This window comes from Monodelphis domestica, chromosome X (assembly GCF_027887165.1).
Source record: "Monodelphis domestica isolate mMonDom1 chromosome X, mMonDom1.pri, whole genome shotgun sequence".
NCBI lineage: Eukaryota > Metazoa > Chordata > Mammalia > Didelphimorphia > Didelphidae > Monodelphis > Monodelphis domestica.
In genome coordinates this window covers 72,659,437-72,681,175 of record NC_077235.1, presented here as the reverse complement: position 1 = coordinate 72,681,175, position 21,739 = coordinate 72,659,437, and the positions used below count along the sequence as shown (strand labels likewise).

Below are 21,739 nucleotides of genomic sequence, written 5' to 3'. Positions count from 1 at the left end.
GGCTGGATAATTCTCTACCCTCTTCTTACATTTTCCCACTTTCCCTCTTTCCATCTCTCTGTAAATAAAGCTACTAAAAGTAATTTTGACTTAAGCTATAATGTTTTAAAATCAGCAACCATAATATTACTTTAGAACTTTCATATTAGCATAAAACCTAAATTTTTAAATTCTTACACATGTGAACTGGAAAGACCTCCAGGAATTGATGCAGTGTGAAAGGAGCAGAACCAGGAGAACTTTATACACAGAGACTAATACGTTATGGCATAATCTAGTGTATGGACTTCTCTACTAGCAGCAATGCAATGATCCAGGACAATACTGAGGGACTTATGAGAAAGAACACTATCCACATCCAGAGAAAGAAGTGTGGGAGCAGAAACACAGAAGAAAAACATATGATTGACCACATGGTTCGATGGGGATGTGACTGAAGATTTTGACTTTAAATGTCACTCTTATTGCAAGTATTAATAATATGCAAATAGGTTTAGAACAATGATACATGTAAAACCTAGTGGAATTGCTTGTTGGCAGAGGGGGTGGGGGGGGGGAAGAACAATTGTTCATGGATAGGCCAAACCAATATAATAAAAATGACAATACTGCCTAAATTAATTTCCTTATTCCATGCCATACCTATCAGATGACCAAGGAATTATTTTATAGAGCTAGAAAACATAATAATAAAATTCATATGGTAGAACAAAACCTTTCAAATATCAAAGGAATCAATAAAAAAATCAACGAATAACAGAAGATAGACTAAAAGTACAAGATTTCAACCTTTATTACAAAGCTGTTATCATCAAAAGAATTAGTATTTGATAAGGAACACTATGGTAGGTCAGTGGAATAGAATAAGTATGTGATACTCAATAGTAAATGTACATAGCAATATAATTTTTGATAAGCACAAAGATTCAAATTGTTGGGGCAAGAACTCACTAATTTTACAAAAACTGCTGGGGAAAACTAAAAGTAGTTTGGCAGAAATAATGCAAAAGCCAACATCTCATACCATACACCAGTCAAAATGGGTATCTGATTTAAATATAAATGGTCATATCATAAGCAAATTAGGAAAGCATAGGGAAATTTACTTGCAAAAACTATGGATAAGGGGAGAGTTTGTGCCCAGAAAAGAGATATAGAGGATCACAAGAGGTAAAATGGATAATATTCATTACACAAAATCAAAAAGTGTTTTGCATAAATAAAACTAATACAGCAAAAATCAGAACGCAGGAAACAGTTAAAAATTATAGTAATTTTCTCTGATAAGGATTTCATTTCTAAAATATGCAGGAAACTAAATCAAATTTATAAAAATAAATATATCTACAAAGTGCTAGGTTCTTTAGAAAATGGATGCTTTGATAGAATAGGAGTCCTGCTTTCATGGAACCTGTAGTCTAGAAGACGATTCATTCTGGTGTGAACAACCTGAGCCCTTCCTTAGTAGAACTAAGAGATTTTCCCAGGAACCAGCAATCTAAGCTTTCTAGGATTGTTAGGAGAATCAAATGCAATAACATTGTCAAAGTGGTTGGTAAACCTTAAGCGCTACATAAAGGATAGTTATTATTTTTTAATTATCTGTTAATGTATTATGTTACGGAATGGTGGGCCAGATAGACTGTTATGTCATTGCCCATTATGAGAATTTCCTAATCCTCTTCCCATGTGGCGGAGGCCAAATGGCATATTCTGGCTTGTCACTGGTTTGGGGTTCTGAGGCTGCATCCCTGTGAAGTTGCCTCTACCAAAATAGCCTTTCCCCTGACGTGGCCTCTCTGCTCTTGTGGTCCCTTCCTCAGAAGTATTCGTGACTCCATTGGCAGCTCTTGAGTCCTGTGGAGAAAGCAGAGAAACAAGTGCCTTCCTGCTGGGAATATGGATACTGAAAACGCCCTATGCTGGGTCATCCCATCCACCAAGACAAACCCCAACTCATTACCCATGTTCATTCACTTAACCCCAGAGGTTTGTTCCTCTACTCCAAGCCTGCCACACAACAGTCCCAGAATGCCCAAAGGAGGACACCCTCTGTTTTGTGGATTCCCAATGAAGCTCCAAATACCTGCAATGTGCTGCAACACCCCAATCCTGCTCCCCCTTGGGGTCCCAACATTCTCCTAAAGCTTTCATGTACTTTTATGATGCTCTTACTCCATAGATAATAGCCTACATGGATCTCTTTCTAATTGAATTTGACACTCTGGTTTTAGCTTCTGTTTTTGTGGAAACTTTACATTTGATAAGAAACAAGACAAACCATATTCCTTACTGAGCAGAATGCAAAAAAAAAATAGTAAGTAGTTCAGGGAGCAAAAACAAAAGACACAGACCAAAAGGGAGACTTAAGAATTAAATCTTAACTAATGAGTGAATCAAAGAACAAATCATGAATGATGATGTAAAATAAGACCAATCACCCATAATGTCACCAATTTGACAAGAACTGTTTGGAAAACCTGGGAGTAGCTTGGCAGAAACTAGGCAGCGACCAACATCTCGCACCATATACCAAGAAAACTTCATTGGAGCCCTTCCCAAGCTTCTACAGCACTTTAAAAGAACAAAATCACAGGACAATATTGTCAGATTTTTAAAGAACAAGGAGGTCCAATCATATCAAAATGATTCGCCCCAAAGTCAACATTATAACAAACAAAGTAGATGATGACCAAGAATTGGAGAATGACTAAACAAATCATGGCATGTGGATGTGAGAGAATATTACTGTGAAATGGTAAATATGAAGAATACAGAGAAGAATGAAAAGATTTTCATGATATGATAGGAGTGAAATAAATCCAAACAAACAATAAACATCACTACATAAGTAAAAAGAACTACCAAGAAATAATTAAAACGGAATGCTACAGAATTTTTAAAAAGAAGTGTGGTTCTGAAACAAGATATGAAAAGACAGTTTTATCTATTCTTTTGCAGAGGTGGGAGGTCCATTCTTTACATTCGCAGGTTTTTTCTCTATATTGATCAGTTTTTCTATTTTTCCCTTCAAAAATATTTGTAATAGATTGTTGGGAGGAAGAAGGGGAGGGATATTGGGAAGAATTCTAGTGATATAAAAAAACGATATATCAAAGAAAGTTTACTTTGAAAATTTCTGCTTTAGAATATACTATAGACAAATGGGGAGGGGCATTGTATTACCATCTGGCCCTGAGATAATCATCATGACTCTATGGAGGTTTGCTCTGGAGGTGGGAGACCAGACGGGATTTCCTTCAGCAGAATGTAAGCCCTTTGAGGGCAGGGCCTGACTTTTTGTGCTTGTCTTCATAGCCCCAGTGCCTTGCACCCAAGCCCTGAAGAAATTTTCAAGAATGGAGCTTTCTCTCCCAAGCTCTGAAAAGGAGCATTCCTTATGGAAGCCAGAGCAAGGCATAACTCTGTGCTGGCTTGTGAGGGACCATCCATCTATCTCCCCTAGACTCAGTTTACTCACCTGCTTATGGAACCTAGATGGACCCGGGTAAAACAGTCTGTTGACTCTGTCCTGACTATTGAAGACCTTGAGAAGAAAAAACCCAACCATGTAAGTTCAATGATCACAGTCCTTCATCTTCTCCAAATTCGGGCCTGTCATCCCACATTCCTAGGGTGGGGGGAAACCCTTGGCAGAGCACTCAGTACCCCAGCTGTCTGCTTCCTCTACTGCACCCTGTCTCACCTCTCTATTGTGTGTCTGCAGCATTTCAGTGAGCTTGGTCAGTTTGTCGGAAAGCTCTTCCACTTTGGACTTCTTGGACTCCATTGCCCTTGGAGGAAAAACAAACATCAGTTTCCTGAGCATCCTCCTTGCCACGGACCAACAGCTGGGGCTGAGGACGTGGCAGACATCTCAGGTGAGAGCGACGGGGCATCCAGAGACCACAGGAGCAGGAATGAGTAAGTCCTTGGGACAGGACAGGGAGCAGATCTCCATCGGGAGAGCAGAATACATACCAGGGAAGGCGATAAACTTCTGTGAGGGGCTCACCATTTGGTACAGTGGGGGCCAGGTTTGGGGAGAGAGGGAGTGGGAGCCAGGCATCCTGTACGCCTGGTCTTTCCCAAACGTTTGTCTCCTGGGGAAATCAGGTTAGGACAGAGATCAAGTAGGGGACAAATGAGTAGTGGTGTAGGTGGGAGAATGGGGGAAGGAGCATGGCAAGAAAACCGTCTGTTCCTTCTCAAGTCTCAGAAGGACAAAATGGCCATGGCATCAGTTCTGAAGGCATTAGTGGCCTGAAGCCCAAACAGGGACCAGTGTACTACCCACTGGGGCCTGCCCTTTGTCTAGGGCAGATATTCTTGCAGGGAAGGCCTATTTCTGGAAGGGGAAGAGAGGGAGCTTATGGGCTGAATTTTCAGTCAAACTGGTACCCCCAAGTCATCTACTATAAAGGGTCTAGCATTCTTCACCACATCCCTTAGGATGATGCTGTGCCAAATAGGAGTTGTGGATGGCTATCATGTAATTGCAAGCTGAGCCTGTAGGCCATGCTAGAGCTCTGGCCACATTTGTTCCTTTTCCAGTCCCCCAAAAAGATACTTTTTTCTTTCTTTTTGTAAATCTTACCATCTATCTCAAAATTAATACTGAGTATTGGTTCTAAGGCAAAAGAGCAGTAAGGGCTGAGCAATAGGGGTGAAGTGACTTTCCCAGGGTCACCCAGCTAGGATGTGTCTGAGGCCAGATTTGAACCCAGGATCTCCTGTCTCTGGGCCTGACTTTCAATCCACTGAGCCATCCAGCTGCCCCAAACACATACTTTCCATTACGGTTTTCTTCTTTTTCAAGATGGGACTCTGCCGCTTGAGGCACAGAGTTTGACTTGGGGCCTGTGATCTCCTTGTGCAGGTCTGCAGTTGCTTGGCCCTCCTTTTGCTTCAAGTTACTCATGTTCTTGCCCATGCTGCAAGCACAATCATGACAATATCTGATGAGAACAACTCAATCCAAAAGCAATTTCCCCAGTCAGAAGTGGGATAATGGGGGTCATGCTCTTCCCCATACCAGGCTTTGACCTCACCTGAATGCCAGGGACAATCCTTGGCCTCATGGATGAAATGCCTTGATTCAAAATCAGTTTCCCAGGGGCCCTTGGGGCCCTGGCCCCCTTCCTCTCCAGCCTCTCAGATTCAGATCCCATTGGACCCCCAAGCATTTCCAACCATTCTAGCCCAGCTACAGAGCCTTCCTCCAAGCTCTAAGAGCTTTACTGGCTGGCAGGGAACAATGAATTCCACACTGCCCAGCAGCACTTTCTCTACTCTTTCTTCTGTCCTCCCATACTGCTACTTCATTTCTCACAAAGAGGTTTTGTCTCTAACAGTGAGATGGCTCACTCTTTGAAACCAGGGGCACCAAGTCTTCAAAAGCTTTGTCTTCCCCAGACCATCTAGCACAGGGCTAGGCACACCGTGGTTGCTCAATAGTTTCAATCACCTCTGAGCCCTGATGTGACAAAAGAGGGTTGCCCTGAAGTCAGCCCTCGACTCCTCCATTGGAGGAAGTTTACTGGATGCCCCCCTCTACAGGCCTTTCCAACTAGGAGAGTCTCCACATCTAAGCCCATGTGAACAGAATCTGAATAATGGCAGAGAATCCATCTTCTTCCCGTCCCCTCTCCACCCCCCTGCCAGTACGAGACCTTCCAGGGGAGCAGCCCGGGCTTTTTACCTGGAGAAATTGCCACTGAATTCAGTATTCATATTTTCTATCAGAGTGAGTAATTCCTTCATGAAACCCAGCTGTCTTTTGTCACGGACACAACCCTGTAATGAAGAAGCATATATAACTTCTGTTGAACAAATCCATGGCAAATGAAGAGGCTGAGCTGTCACTGTCACCTCATCCTCAAAGCCCATTGCCTCAGGCTCTGCAGAATGCTTGAAGGAATTCTGGACAGGGAGTCCAGAAGACCTGGGGTCCAGCCCTGGCTCTGCCATTAACTGGGTAACCTTAGGCACATTTGCATTTGGAACCTCAGTTTCCTCTTTTGTCAAATGGGGTTAACAATATCTGTTTCACCTGTCCTACAGTATTAGCGAAGTCAAAGTAGAAGTTGGAAACAACAAGTGTTCTGTGATGGTGGTGTTCGAAAGTGGTACAACTAGGCTCCTTGGGAGGATGTGAAGCAAAGCCATTTACAAGGCGAGTCTGTTGCAGAATTAAAACCTTGGCCAGCTCTAATTTCACCTTGTCTGTAAGATGAAACTTAATTGGCTTTCAATGCAAAGTCTTATACTTGAGTTTTAAGAAAGCAACCTGTTTATCTGGTAAGAATCTGGTAAGAATCTGCAGTGGTGGCAAGCCCAACATGTGTTGAGAATGTGACCCAGGAGCCAAAAGTTCAAGGTGATATAGGGCTGTATTAGAAAAGTGAGGGCACACAGGGTCAAGGAGGTGGAGAGAGCCACAAGGGTCTTAACAAAGGGTTGGTGAACAGAGGGAGGGAGGCAGGGAGGAAGGAAGCAAGGACTAAAGGAACAAATGGGTCCTCTCTCTCACCTTAATGAGATCCTGGTCATTTGGCCCACACAGCATCAGTTCATTGCCAAGTTTGGTCAGCTCTGTCAAGATCAGAAGGACTTGGTTACTACAAAGAGAACTTGGAAAAGAAGACTGTTCCGTGTCTCCTCTCAATGTCCCATGTCCCAAAGCTTAGCTATGAAGGGGATTAGTAGCCCCTTTCTGAACACTGCCATGCTCATAAGGTATCTCAGCTGTGCCTGATGTATGGGTGGGGGGGAGGGCCTTCCTTTTGTGAGGGCAGAAGCTAAATCAGGGCTGACAGGCACACTGGCATTCAGGGAGCTACAGGAAAAAGCATGGACCAGAGAAAATGAGGCACAAAAGTCACAAGGAGGAAAATCTAGGGAAGGGTGAGGCACAAGCAGAAAGGTGTACAAAGAGAGCTGGGCATGGGCGACCCTCTCCTTTTGGTCACCTTGGCAAGTGAGGCTGCTTTCCTAACAACTGGCTTTGTCATGGTGCTGGCTGTGAAGAGGGCAAACTGAGGAGACTGGGGCGGCGCCCCAATCGGCTTCATTAGCCGTGGCGCTGAACGGGGACAAACTTGGGGCAACACACAATTTTCCCTCTTAAATTCCATCTGGTTTCAGATGGGGCCTCAAGTCTTCAATCCATTTTGAAATGGAAAAGTTATTCACTGTCTTAAGGGGCTGAGACTTTGCTCAAATTTTCCTTACGTTCATAATTGGGCTGAGAACGATTTCTGCCAAAAACGGAAAGCAAACAGGAGGTTAGGGAGAAATCTCTGGGAGACCTTGACTCCAGTGTTGGTTCTCAGGAATCCCACAAGTAACATCTGTATGCAGACAGAAGTGTACGCCCACACTGATTGCACTGGGAAGGGACAAATAATGTCTGACTCTCACCTACCAGCACCATGAAAAAAGTCTCCTCAAGCCTCTGGCCCGGCTGAGAAGGTGAGCCTTATCCCGACTCTCAGTCCCCCTTTCCAAGCCTCTCACGCAAGGCCTAATTCTAGGAAGCTGTATAAACATTCACAGACTTTCAAGTTGCTCAGATGGAAATAGTCTCTCTACCAAGAGAAGCAATTAAGTGTGTTTGCTTAACAAAAGCAGACTTTGGCTAAGTCCAGAGTTTTCCAAAGGGAAACGCCAAATGAAGCAATAATTTCTTGTCTTCTTTCCCTGGATTTATTCCCTTAATTTCTTTTTTATTTATCTTTCTGCTAGAGTTGGCATTTTTAGCCCTATAGGAAATAACAGTGGTGAAGCTAGACCTCTTTGCTTTACCCCTGATCTTACTGGAAATGCTTTTAGTGTTCCCTCTGTGGCAGACAAAGGCAGCTTTTCAAAAGTAGATAGTACTCTTTACCACTTTAATGCAGTCCCTTTTTTCCTAACCATCTCTTTAATGGTCTTAACAACAAAATGGGGTACTGTATTTTGTTAAAAGCTTTTTCTTCATTTAGTGATGAAGGGTGATTTTGTTCCTTTTTATTAATGTGGTTTATTATGTTTATGGTTTTCCTAATCCTGCATTCCTCATGTATATCCAACCTGGTGATATTATATAATCATTTTAATAAATTGTCATAGAGGTCTGGACTTGATTTCAAATCTGGCCTCTGACACTTACTAGCTGCGAAAACTTGGGTGAGTCACTTAACTAATCTGACTCAGTTTCCTCATCTGTAAAATTAGGATAACAATCCAATTTACCTCCATACTTTGTGAGGATAAAATGTGATATTATTTGTAAAGTAATTTGTAAACCTTAAAGTACTATTACTAGGGCGACGCTTCTCACTAACTTCTTTTTAACACATATCTTCCATCTTAAAATCAACATAGTGTATTGATTTCAAGGCAGAAGAGCGGTAAGAGCTAGGCAACTTGAGTTAAATGACTTTCCCAGGGTCACACAGCTAGGTTTGTGAATACTTTATTCCCTACTTTTTAGTACTGTTCATTAGAGATAATAATCAATATTTGTCATTCTCTTGCTTTTTCTCTCCCTGGCTTACTTATCAGGGTTATATCTGTCCCTTAGAAAGCATTTGATAGTTTGCCCTATTGCAAACTAATTCTGTACTACTGGGATTCATTTTTCTTTGAATGTGTGAGAGAATTCACTTGTTAGCCCATCTGGTCTTGGTGATTTTTAATTTGGGAGTTCCTTCTTGGTTTATTCATTTGGGGGGGGAGTTGTGGTAAATTAATTATTTCTTATTTTGGTAATGTGGGTATTTTATAGGTTTGTAAATACTCATCCATTTTACTGAAATTACTAGTTTTATTGGCAATGCAATGCCCAATCACAATAACTAAAGGCTGTGATGATGAAGGGCACATCTCATCTCTTGGGAATGAGGAACAGCCTAAAGGCCCAGGATTTGACATTCATTTTCTTTCTTTCTTTTCTAAAACCCTTACCTTCCATCTTAAAATCAATTCTGTGTATTGATTCCAAGGCAGAAGAGTGGTATGGGCTATGCAGTTGGGATTAGGTGACTTGCCCAGGGTCACATAGCTAGGACATTTCCTGTTCAGACATGGCCAATGTGTGGATATGGTTGGATTAACTATATTTATTCTAAGAGAGAACTTTTCAGGGTGGGAAAAGGTCATCATGGAGAATTAGAGAGAACCAATGACAGTGATATCCCCCAAAAGAAGTTATGAATGTCAAGGAGACCTTTTTCATATGATTATTGATAGTTTTGATTTCTTCATCTGAAAACTGCCTATTCATATCCCTTGACCATTTATCAATTGGGGAATGATTTGATTTCTTATAAATTTGACTTAGTTCTTTGTATATTTGAGAAATCAGACCTTTGTCAGGTAATTTTGTGATAAAATTTTTTCTCAGTTTGTTGCTTCCCTTCTAATTTTGGTTGCATTGGTTTTGTTTGTACAAAACCTTTTAAATGTAATATAATCAAAATTATTCAATTTGCATCTTTTAATATTCTCTATCTCTTGCTTGGTCTTAAATTCTTTCCTTCCCCATAGATCTGACAAGTATACTATTCCATGTTCACCTAATTTATTTATAATATCACCCTTTATGTTTAAATCATATACCCATTCTGAATTTATTTTGGTGTAGGGTGTGAGATGTAGATCTATACCTAGTTTCTGCCATACTGTTTTCCAATTTTCCCAGTAGTTTTTGTAATATAGTGATTTCTTGTCCCAAAGGCTGGGGTCTTTGGGTTTATCAAACACTAGATTGCTGAGGTCACTTACCCCTGGTCTATTCCATTGATCCATCCTTCTGTCTCTTAGCCAGTACCATTTTGTTTTGATGACCACAGCTTTATAGGACAGTTTAAGATCTGGTGCTGCTAGGTAAGGAGACCTTTTGAAAATACACTAATGAGAGCAGAAAGAAATTCAGAAGGAGCCAAAGCAAGCAAGGGCAGCACTGGGAATGGCTGTGTTAACACACACTTTGGTGAAATTCCAGGAACTCTGTGTAAATAAGGATGAGCGATTTTGTGAGTAATTCTGTTCTTTGTATAAGGAAGTGTTCCTGTGTGTTGATGTTTGGCATATTCAAATTAATTTAAAAGGAGTAAATAAAGACCAAATGAAGCTACTGACATAATATAGTGATACCTATTATTTTGTCTTCATCATTTGAGTCCTGCCAAGCTTCAAATGATTCTTGAAATGAGGGATACAATCTAAAGGGAAAACACAAAGTACAAAGTGTGACATGATGTTAGAACTCAGAAGGAACAACGAGTTTCACAGTCCCTTTGTGATCTGGCCTCATTTTATATCTCTAAGACATATAGAAAATCTGTATCTTGAATAGAAACTGATATAGGAAATAAGCTAGCTAGATTAAGAGGAAGGGCCAAAGATGGAATAGGCTTTGGAAGGATACAGAAATTAGATGGTTCCATGTCACCTGATATACACCTGCCCACATGGTACACATCACCTATTCATCCCTCCTGCTATGTATGGTTCTGCCAATGGCCCTGACCTCTCTCCAAAATGGACAGTGCATAATCCTCATCTGCATCACCTCTCCTATGACCCATGGCATCTTCAAGGTAGGATGGAGGTAGAGGGGATCAATTTGACACTTAAAATCCCCTTTTCTTCTTTTTTCAAACCTTTAAGAATCAATTGTTTCTAAGGCAGAAGAGCAATAAGGGTTAGACTGTGGGGATCAATGACTTGCCCGGGGTCACACAGCTAGGAAGTGTCTGAGGTCAGATTTGAACTCAGGACCTCCCATCTTCAGGCCTAACTCTCAATCCACTGAGCCTCCTAGCTGCCCCCTTAAACTCCTTTCCCCTAATATTATAGAATTTCGTTGTTGTTCATAGGCCATCAGACAAAAAGGGACTTTCGTTACTTTCATTCCTTTCTTTTAAACTGATAGAAACAGTACCACAGGGGGAAGAGGCTTGCCAAAGGCTATATTTCTAAATCCTCTGCTCCATCAATAAGTAGCTAGCACAGCAAAGTAGAACTTGCCAAATTGGAGAATGGAAAAGTGAAAGGGACCCAATTCCAGAAAGTGAGCCACATGCCTCAATGACTTATGGATTCTGAGACACACAAAAGAACAACCCTGGGCAGCACCAAAGTCCAGAGGGTTACACAACATTCTCTGCCTCAGTTACATAACCTGTTACTTAATAGTCCAAATGACCCAGAATGGGAAAGGTGGGAGTAGGGAAAGGCAGCCTGTCATTTAAAATGTTATGCACACTGCTTTGTTCAACAGCTGCGCACACTTATGCCTAGTCTTGGTTGCTAAGGAAACATTCCCAATTAGAAGGCACAAACAGAATGGAGAATGCTATCTTGAAAGTTCTATAAAAACAAATAAACCACTCCAACACCTTAAAATGGTGCTCAGAAAACCCAAATGGTCCTATTAGGGAAACAAACAACCAAAGTTTGCTTTAGGGAACAGGGGCTACAAAAAGTCTTTTTAAAAATGAGAGGAAGTCTATTAAGGAGCAGTGGGAATCCATATGGCCATCAGTTGTACAAAACAGGGAATCCTGACCAGGCGCTTCTGCTCCCTGCAGCAAGGACTACTGCTTTCCCAGAAGGTCCCCCCAAACCAGCTGTCTACCTGGGAAAGACTTCCCATACTGGGATTGCACCGACACCGGCTTACTGGGCAATTGGCAACAGGGAGGCACACAAATTTCAGGGACTTTTGCAGTCGGGGAGAAACGTTGTCAAAACCCTAAAATTTGGGAAAGTTTGATCAACACATAGTACTTTATCTTGTATTGTTTTATGCAGAATGAAATGGATTAATGAATGTCCTTTGATGTTCCTGGACTCTGTAGGATTTGGTTTGCCTCTAAAAACATCCCCTTTGGACATGAACAGGCAGTTTTCAGATAAAGAAATCAAAAGTATCAATAAACACATAAAAAATGCTCTAAATCCCCCCATTAGAGAGATGCAAATCCAAACAACTCTGAGGTATCACCTCACACCTAGCAGATTGGCTAACATGACAGCTATGGAAAGTAATGAATGCTGGAGGGGATGTGGCAAAGTGGGGACATGAATTCATTGCTGGTGGAGTTGTGAATTGATCCAACCATTCTGGAGGGCAATTTGGAACTATGCCCAAAGGGCAATAAAAGACTGTCTGCCCTTTGATCCAGCCATAGCACTGCTGGGTTTGTACCCCAAAGAGATAATAAGGAAAAAGACTTGTACAAGAATATTCATAGCTGCGCTCTTTGTGGTGGCCAATAACTGGAAAACGAGGGGATGCCCATCAATTGGGGAATGGCTGAGCAAATTGTTGTATATGTTGGTGATGGAATTCTATTATGCTCAAAGCTATAATGAACTGCTTGATTTCTTTAAGAACTGGAAAGACCTCCATGAACTGATATGGAGTGAAATAAGCAGAACCAGGAGAATGGTGTACACAGAGACTGATACACTGAGGGCTGATCAAAGGTTATAGATTTTGCTATCAATGATCCCGAGAGACTTATGAAAAAAATGCTGTCCACATGAAGAGAAAGAACTGTGGGAGCAGAGATGCAGAAGAAAACATAGGATGTATCACTTGTTTATATGGATAGATGATTTGAGGTTTTGGTTTTAAAAGATTGCTTGATCACCAAAATGAATAATATGGACATAGGATTTGAGTGATAATACATGTATGACCCAGTGGAATTGCTTGTCAACTCTGGGAGTGGGGAAGGAAGAAGGGAAGGAGAGAACATGAATCAGGTAACCATGGAAAACAGTTTTTTAAATTAAAGACTTTAAAAACCACCCCTTTCTCACATTTGGAGATGGTAAAAGCATGGTTAAAAACTGTGACAGATCCGCACCATGCCCACCATGGGCATCCCTGCCACTTGGCACCTCCTCATGCTGGGCATGTTTTTCTTTTTAAAACGAAATCCTTCTCTTCGGTCTTAAAATCAATAGTGCATATCGGTTCCAAGGCAGTAGAGTGGTGAGGGCTAGGCAATGGGGTTAAGTGACTTGCCCAGGGTCACCCAGCTAGGAAGTGTCTGAGGCCACATTTCAATGTAGGACTCCCCATCAACAGGCCTGGCACTCTATTAACTGAATCACCAAGCTGCCCCAACTTAGAAATAGTCTTTTTAAAAAACCCTTATCTTCTGTCTTAGAATCAATTCTAAGTATTGGTTCTAAAGCAAAAGAGTGGTAACAGCTAAGAAATTGGGTTTAGGTGACTTACCCAGGGTCACATGGTTAAGAAGTATCTGAGGCCAGAATTGAACCCACATCCTTGTAACTTCAAGCCTGGCACTCTACCTCTGAGCCACCTAGCTGCCCCTTGATGGTGGAGAAATCAGGGGCTGCCTTGTCCAACCAATCCCAAAGAAATCCTTGATATAACATCCTGACAAGTGATTATCCATCAAATGTCTTCACAGAGATCATCGACCCAATATGTCAAAGACCTTCCTTATTCTGTCTTAAAAAAAACAAAACCCTCACCTTCCATCTTAGAGTCAATATTGCACATTGCTTCCAAGGAAGAAGAGCAGAAAAGGCTAGTCAGTGGGGGTGAAGTGACTTGCTCAGGGTCACCCAGCTAGGAAGTGTCTGAGGCCAAATTTGAACCCAGGACCTCCCATCTTCAGGCCTGGCTCTCAATCTATGGAGTCACCTCACTGGTCCTACCTCCCAGCCAATCTTTCCCCCTGTTGATTCTACCCTTGCAGCATCTCTCAAATAGACCCACTGCTGCTGCAGACCCTCATCACATCACACCTAGACTATTATAATTGCCTATTAGAGAGTTATATAATTATTGCATAAATTACATAATAATCACCTAAATTATATAATTTTATACATCATATAATTATTCTACAATTATAATTATAATTATATATTATATTGTTATTGCATAAAGTATATAATAATTTTATGTCATATAATCATTATAGCATTATAATTATATTATACATTAAGCTATTTATATTTATTACACAATTTTACTAATAATTTTATATAATCGAATACATATATAATTATTTTATAAATTATACAATAATTGTATATGACACAATTATTCTAACATTTAAATATTACATACTTATTACATATAATAATTACATACTATGTTCTTATTTCATTATAATTATAATCATACTACTACATAGTTATAATCATTTTATAGAATCATTATATTGATAGAATTATAATGTATTTTATATATTATATGATTATTCCATAAATTTTGTCATAATTGTTGATGTTATAATCATTATATATTTATATATAATTATTCCATAAATAAAGAATTTTGTATATTATATACTCATTCTGTTTGTATAATTAAAACAAATATATATTTGTATGCTATATAATTATTCTATAATTTATATAATAATTTTATATCTTATATAAGCATTCTATCATAATTATATGGCTAAATTAGATTGTATATTATATGCTCATTCTATTAAAACTGATCATTGTATATTTATCTATTATTTAATTGTGAAAGTATAATTTTAGATCTTATATAATTGTCATATTATGATTATAATGTATTTTACATATTATAAAATTATTTCCCAAGTAACATGATAATTTTGTTCTTTAGCCATTGCTATAATTACAATTGTAACGATAATATATTTGCATGTGTAATTATTACGTAAATTATATAATAAGTTTACATGTCATATAATCATTGTATAATTATAATCACTTCATATAGTATATAATTATTATATATTGCAACAGTTAGGCACACAAATTTTAAGGAGTTTGGAGCATAAAACCCTGAAATTTGGGAAAGTTTGATCAACACGTAGTACTTTATCTTGTATTGTTTTATGCAGAATGAAATGGGTTCATGAATGTCCTTTGATGTTCCTGGGCTCTGTAGGATTTGGTTTGCCTCTAAAAACACCCCTTTCCCATGTTTGGAGATGGTGAGAGCCTGGCTAAAAACTGTCTCCACTGTGGGCAATCCTGCCACTGGGCACCTCCTCAGGCTGGGCACTTCCCTTCTGTCTTAGAATCAATACTAAATATTGGTTCTAAGATAGGAGAGAGGTAAGGGCTAGGCAACCTGGGTTAAATGACTTGCCCAGGGTCACACAGCTAGGAAGTGCCTTGAAGTCACATCTGAACCTAGACCCTTCCATCTATCAGCCTGGCTCTCAAGCCACTAAGCTGCCTAGCCCCCATTATCTTTGACTATGTATTATACAGACCAATGCGACCCAGAATAGAAAAAGCTGGTTTCAAAAACTCAGGCTTGGAAAGACGTGTTTTCGGGGGGGGGGGTTGAATTTTTTCAGGGTTCTAAACAGAAACCATTTCCCCATTGTTCATTTTTGTAAGCGAATAATCTTAGAGAAGCAAACTGGGGTTTGGCAGTTTTGGCGAGCAAGTCTTTTCCTGCAGCATATACAGTGTCCAGCCTGGCTTAGGCCAGCCTGCTGGTCTCCTTCTCTGGAAGGTCCCCTCTACTCACAAAGACCCTCCAGCCTAATCTCTCGCTCTCTTCCTGTGAGAAGGCTTCCAGGCTCACCTCCATGTGCCCAGCTCCTGGGCAGTCAGTCAATAAGTGGTAAGTCTGTGTATTTGCCAGGCACTGTGCTGAGTAAGGCAGAAGCCAATCCCTGCCCTCCAGAAGTTCACAGTCGAAAGGGGGAGACACCAAGTAGGTACGAGCGCTATATGAAGAGGGAAAGCACTAGAAAAAAGAGGGATTGGGAAAGCTTCCTGGAGCAAGTGAGATTTGGAGGAAAGCAGAGAAGCTGGGATGTGAAGACGAGGAGTGAGAGAAGTCCAGGTCCAGCCAGAGAGAATGGCCAGAATTCAGAGATGGAGGCTCTTGTCTGTGGAACAGCCAGGACACCAGGGCCACAACGGGTCTATGATAGAGAAAGAGTGGAAAGGTGGCTGAAAGGAGAATGGGCTGGATCAGAGAGAGACAGGAAGCAGCAAGACCTGCCAAGCAGGCAACCGCAACAGTCTAGGTGTGATGTGATGAGGGTCTGCAGCAGCAGGGGGTCTATTTGAGAGAGGCTGCAAAGGCAGAATCAACAGGGGAAAGATTGGCTGTGGCTCAGTGGCTAGAGAGCCAGTCCTAGAGATGGGAGGTGCTGGATTCCAATCTCAATCTGGCCTCGGACACTTCCCAGCTGTGAGACCCTGGGTGAGTCACTTCACCTCACTTATTGCTCCTATTCTTTTCCAGCAGGCAATTACTGTTCCCTATCTTCCCCTTGCTGGTGTTCTGAGATGATCTTCCATCTCTTCAGGATAGATAGATGTGGTTTGTACCCAGTAACTGGCAGAGACTCCAGAATCAGAGAGAGAGAGAGAGAGAGAGAGCTCCAAAAAGGGAAAGACTTGGTCTTTGTACCCACCCTGGCTGGGCCAGTTAGTCCTGATTCTCAAACAGAAGGTAAGGGCTCTCAGAACAAAGAAGCTGACCTGGCGGCACAAGATGGCACACACTTCCTAGGACCAAAGGTGCAGGACTACATGATGACCACTTCCATCTGTGGAGGGGAGCTGCTCAGAACAAAGAGAAGAGGGTGGGGGATTACCGTGTAAACAGCCAGGCCAGAATATCCAAACGGTAAAGTGACGGGGTGCACAGGAACTGTTTGGCAGTCTTCTGTCTACTGGTATAAAGACCAGAGAGGAAAGGGCAGTCCATCATCTGAGTGAGGAAAGAGAAAAAGCAGATGGCCATATTTAGAGCCTTAAGGACCACAGGAAGTCCCAAGTCCCAGCTCCCCGCTGTTGCCAAATGTCCTTTACAGTAACCCTAAGGAACCATCCAGCAGTCACCGGTACTAATGCACACTCTCTCCCTCAGCTAAACCCCTGGGAAAGCCTCCTAGGTGCTAGAGATCTCCATTTGCTACTCAATCCTTGGCAGTCAGGCCTCTGACCTCATCACTCAGCTGCACCTGCTCTCTCCAAGGCTACCGAAGATCGCTCAGTTGCCACGCTGAGGCCATCAGATGCAGCAACTGAGATTTGATCACCTTGTTCTCTGCTGCCATCTCCTCTCTAGAGCTCCACGGCCCGACTTGCTCCCGATTCTCTCCCTGTCGGATCGTTCCTTGGCAGAATGCCATAGCCACTAACTGTGGGTATGTATGTGATTTGAATCTGCCACTGGCCTTCTCGTACCCACGTGCCTGCTTCCATAGTCAATTATCATTGATAAGAAGACCATTCTCAGACCTCGCCATCCAAACCTAATCTTTCCCCTGATTTCCAGTCTCAGATCCATCTCAAACTAGATACTCTTTTGATATCTTAAACTCAGCATGTTCAAAACAGAACTCGTAGGAAGCTCAGTGGGCTGAGAGCCAGGCCTAGAGATGTGGGTCCTGGGTTCAAATCTGACCTCATTCACTTCCCAGCTGTGTGGCCCTGGGCAAGTCACTTGACCCCCATTGCCTAGCCCTCACAGCTCTTCTGCCTTGGAACCAGTATACAGTATTGAGTCCAAGACAGAAGGTGAGGGTTTTATAAAAAACAAAAACTAAAACTAACAACAACTCATAATCAACCCCCCAATCTTCCCATCTTTCCTGTTCCTATGGGGGGGCGTTGTTATCCCCTCAGTCACTGAGGCCAGAAGCCTTAAGTGGATTCTTTAACTTCTCACTTGCACTCATTTCAAAAAGCCAATCTTTCCTTGCCCTCCCCAAATATTGCCCCTTTTCTCCACTCACCCAGAATTTCCTGCCTGGATAATTCAAATAGTCTTTTGGTCTATTTCAAACATCCCCCCCAAATCAATCCCTTCACTCAGTTGCCAAAATAATTTTTAGGTCTGTCCAAGTCCCCCCCCCCCCCAATATACACTCAATAAATTCCACCAGCTCTCAAATGCCTCCTGGATCATGTATAAGATGCTCTGTTTGGCAACCAAGTGATTCTGCCATAGATAGAGCACTGGGCCTGGAGTCAGGGAGACCCGAGTTCAAATCCAGGCATGGACACTTACTCTGTGTCCCCCTGGCATATCATTAACCCAGTTTGCCTCAGTTTCCTCATCCATAAAATGAGCTGGAAAAGGAAATGGCAAACTACTCCAGGATCTCTGCCAAGAAAATCCCCTGGATGGTATGGTCCATGGAGAAACAAAGAGTCAGACACAACTGAAAAACAGCCACTTGGCCCCTTTTCCCCCTTCCCAGAGTTCTTACACTTTACACCCCATTACAAACATTCTCAAGGATTCAACAACACTGGCTTTCTTACTATTCCTCTTACAAAGTTTTCCATCCCTCCATTTCAGTGCCTTTGCAGTGTTTGCCCCCATGACCAGGATATACTTGTTAAAAAACCCTTATCTTCTGTCTTAGAATTGAGACCAAGTATTAGTTCCAAGGCAGGAGATCAGTAAGGCTTAGTTGGAATTAAGTGACTTGCCTAAGGCCACACAGCTAAGAAAAATCTGAGGTCGTCAAATTTGAACCTCGGACCACCTGTCTCTGAGCATGGCACTCCGTCCTCTGAGCTACCCAGCTGCCCCCAGAATACACTCCTCCTCAGCTTCCCTGGCTCCCTGTAAGCCTCAGTTCACATCCAGCTTTCTCTGTCAGGCCTTTCCTGCCCCCAGCTTCCCCTTGCTGGTGGTCTTTCCTGTGATGATTTCTCATCTCTTCAGTATGGATGTTTTGTGTACCCAGTTACTGCCATAGTTTCCAGATTTGTATCCCCTGCATTTAGGATAATGACTGGGCCACAGTTAATCCACGGTCCACTACCTGGTCACTCATTGGCTAATAATTTTAGTTATTTAAAGGGCTTGTTCTTAAGTAAAATCTATCTCATTCATTGAACAGCTACTTATTATTATTCCAGAGGTATGACATTAGACACAGCACAACAGGGAATAGGAAGACAAAGTTAGAAACAGTCCTGGGCCTCCAGGTGACTAAGATATGAACATGGGTAACTCTAATAGAAGGCCAACTGTGACAGAGAAGAATTAGGGGAAATGAGACCTCATTTGGGGGTTCAGAAGGATGCTTGGGCGCTCCCTATGTTTTAGAAACAGAAAGTTACAAAAAGTGGGAGTTGAACAGTGGGAACCAAGGAAAGGAGGAAGGCAAGCACAGACAGAGGTGTGAGACCTTGGGGACCTATTTCTAGGGAGTCTGGGGTGTATGGAAGAAAGAAGGCGGAGATTAGGCTGGGGAGGTGGAGTTCCAGTTTGAAGACAGAGTAAAAGTTACTTTCTATCTAACTCTGGAGGTACTAGGGAGCCCTTGGAGGTCACGGGGCAGGTCAGTGACTGGGGATTGAACTCTCAGCCACTGCCGCTCTACTCTACAGCGGGACAAAAGTAATCTTGGAAACTGACATATGTAGGGTAGAAAGCGAGTCTAAACCTGGGCGGGGGAAGGGGGAAGGGGAGGCAGAGATAATGGTAGTTGGCAGAAATGGAAGACAAAGTGGGGGGAAGAAGAGTGAAGGAGGGGGGTGGAAGAGAAAGGGGGAGAGAAGGGGCAGGGAAGGAAAGGAGGAGGTGGAAAAGTGTAGAAGGAGGGGAAAGATGAGAGGAGGAGGAAAAGGGAAAGGAGGAAAGGGGAGGCCAAAAGGAGGAAAGGAAGAGGGGGAGGGGAAGGTGGGCCGGTGGAGAAAGGCGTGAAGGGGGGGAAGGCGGGAAGGAAGAGGAGGGAGGGGGAAGGGAAGGGAGAGGAAAGAAAAGGCGGGAAGAGGTAGAGGGGAAGGTGGGAAAAGGCATGGAGAGGAGGGAAGAAGGGGAGAGGGAGGAGAAAGGAAGGATGGGGAGGATAAGGAGAGGGAAGGAGTTTAGTTGAAGAAGAGAAGGGGAATAGATGGAAAAAGGAAGGAGTAAACTGAGGCAGGGAAGGCTGAAAGGCCAAAGGCCAGGAGTGATCCCGAAAAGTGCTGGATTTAAAGGCCTCAACTCCCTCCCTCGACCTCACCTCACAGCCAGAGCCCTCCCGGGGTCTGAGGCTTCTCCAACAGCAGCCCCGCCCACACCGCCCGCCTGCTCTTTCCAAACTCCCCCACGAGAAAAACCCCCACCCCCATTCAGGCCGTGAGGGCGTGCCCCTCCCCCTCCCCGTCTCTTCTCCCCCCGCCCCCCCCCCTTCCGCACCTTCAGTCTATCCAGGACCCGCAGGGCCTCCAGGGAGAGCTGGGAGTCCTCCTCCTCCTCCTCCCTGTGCTGCTGCTCCTCCTCCTCCTCCAGCTTCACCTGCCCCCCATCCTCATCCTCCCAGTCTTCGTCCTCGTCCTCGTCCTCGTCCTCGTCCTCCAAGTTGTTTGCCCAAGCCCCCTGCAGCAAGTTCTGCCACTCCTCGTCCTGATCCTCGTCCTCGTCCTCCCTGTAGTCCTGAACCTCGTCTTCATCCTCCCTCTCCTCTACTTCCTCCTCTTCCTCCTCCTCCTCATCTTCCTCCCGCTGGCACCACTCCTCCTCTGCTCCCCATAACTCTTCCCACTGCCTGTTCCTAGCTACAGAGGCCTCCGGATCGCTGTCGCTGTCCCCAAACCCGTTCCACCGATCAGCCATCGTCGCTGCTGCTCCAATTGCTCCCACTGCTAGACTGAGGAGCTGTCTGAGCTCTGTAGCGCGCGCTCACTTCCCAGATCTTTTCATTGGCTGGATCCTGCAAGATCACGAGGCTCCGCATCCCACTCTAACCTGGCTCCTCCTCCTCCTCCGACCCCCACCACCCTCTCGCCGTCCCATTGGCTGGCCTTAAGAAGGCGGCCCTGCCCACGGCCCCCCCTCCCGGTTTTTTTTTCCGAGGGGGAGCGACAGGTGTGGGAGGGGGCTACCGGGTCCCTAGGCGCGGAGGAGGCGCCTCCGGAGGGAGCCAAGGGGGTGGGGGAGTGACCTGGAAGATAGTTCCACAGGAGGAAGGGAACTCAGAAACAGTTTAAGTCCCCGCTCAAGAGGGACATTGGAGCCCAGAGGGGGGAAGGAACTGGGCCAAGGGCACCCAGCTAAGGAACGAACCTGGGCCCGGGAGGGACTTGGGAATCCCCACCTGCAACATCTCCCCCCCCCCCCCGTTGTCAAAACGAGAGGCCCAGAGAAAGAACAAGGCCTGCTCAAATAACTGGGGGCTACCACTCAGGACCCCCACATTATCTTCACCCCATAGAGGGGAGACCCCCACCCCCTGCCCTGGGTGTCCTTCCCCAATCAGTCAAGCAGCCCCCCGGGGAAATTGTCTAGCTGCAGGAGGAGAAGGACCCCCTCCTGGGCCCCAAAGGATCTCTGATAACTGGGTAGACTTTCTCTCCCCCACTCCTGCATTCTTTCTCTCTGTCTCTCCCTCTCTTTCTCTTGTCTCTTTCTCCCTCTCCCTCCGTCCTTCCTTTATCCTTTTTCCCTCTACTTCTTCCTCTGACCCTCTCCCAGCTCTTTTCTCCTCTCCCCTCTCCCTCCTTCTTTCTATTCCTCTCCATCCCCCTTCCCTTCTCCCTCCTCTTCCCCTCCCTTCTTTCACCTCTCCCTCTCCTTCCTTCTCCCTCTCTTCTTTCTCCCCTCACCCCCCCTCCCTCATTTCTCTTTTCTCTCTTTCGCCCTCCCCCCTCAGTCTCTGCCTCTGTCGGTCTCCTCTCTCCCCTCTCTCCTTCACTCCTTCATTGCTTATAGTAGGGTAGCATCCTCCTCTTTCTCCTCCCATTGAGGACTGCCCTGGAAAGGCTCCTAGGAACTAGGGGCTCATCCCACCCCCATCTT

At 43.8% G+C, this 21,739-nt stretch overlaps 1 protein-coding gene across 1 annotated transcript; it reads right to left on the bottom strand.

The window, feature by feature from the left end:
* Positions 1 to 764: 764 nt before the first annotated feature.
* On the bottom strand, positions 765 to 20,666 carry LOC103101846 (rho GTPase-activating protein gacV-like). Its single transcript, XM_056809831.1, has 9 exons — positions 20,141 to 20,666; positions 16,590 to 16,705; positions 10,141 to 10,208; positions 6,533 to 6,594; positions 5,702 to 5,796; positions 4,791 to 4,934; positions 3,707 to 3,794; positions 3,482 to 3,547; positions 765 to 1,857 (listed from the first exon to the last, which is right to left on the bottom strand). Exons 1-9 carry the CDS (start codon positions 20,555 to 20,557, stop codon positions 1,651 to 1,653), a joined length of 1,263 nt encoding a protein of 420 aa, XP_056665809.1. The 5' UTR covers positions 20,558 to 20,666; the 3' UTR covers positions 765 to 1,650.
* Between the last annotated feature and the right edge of the window lie 1,073 nt (positions 20,667 to 21,739).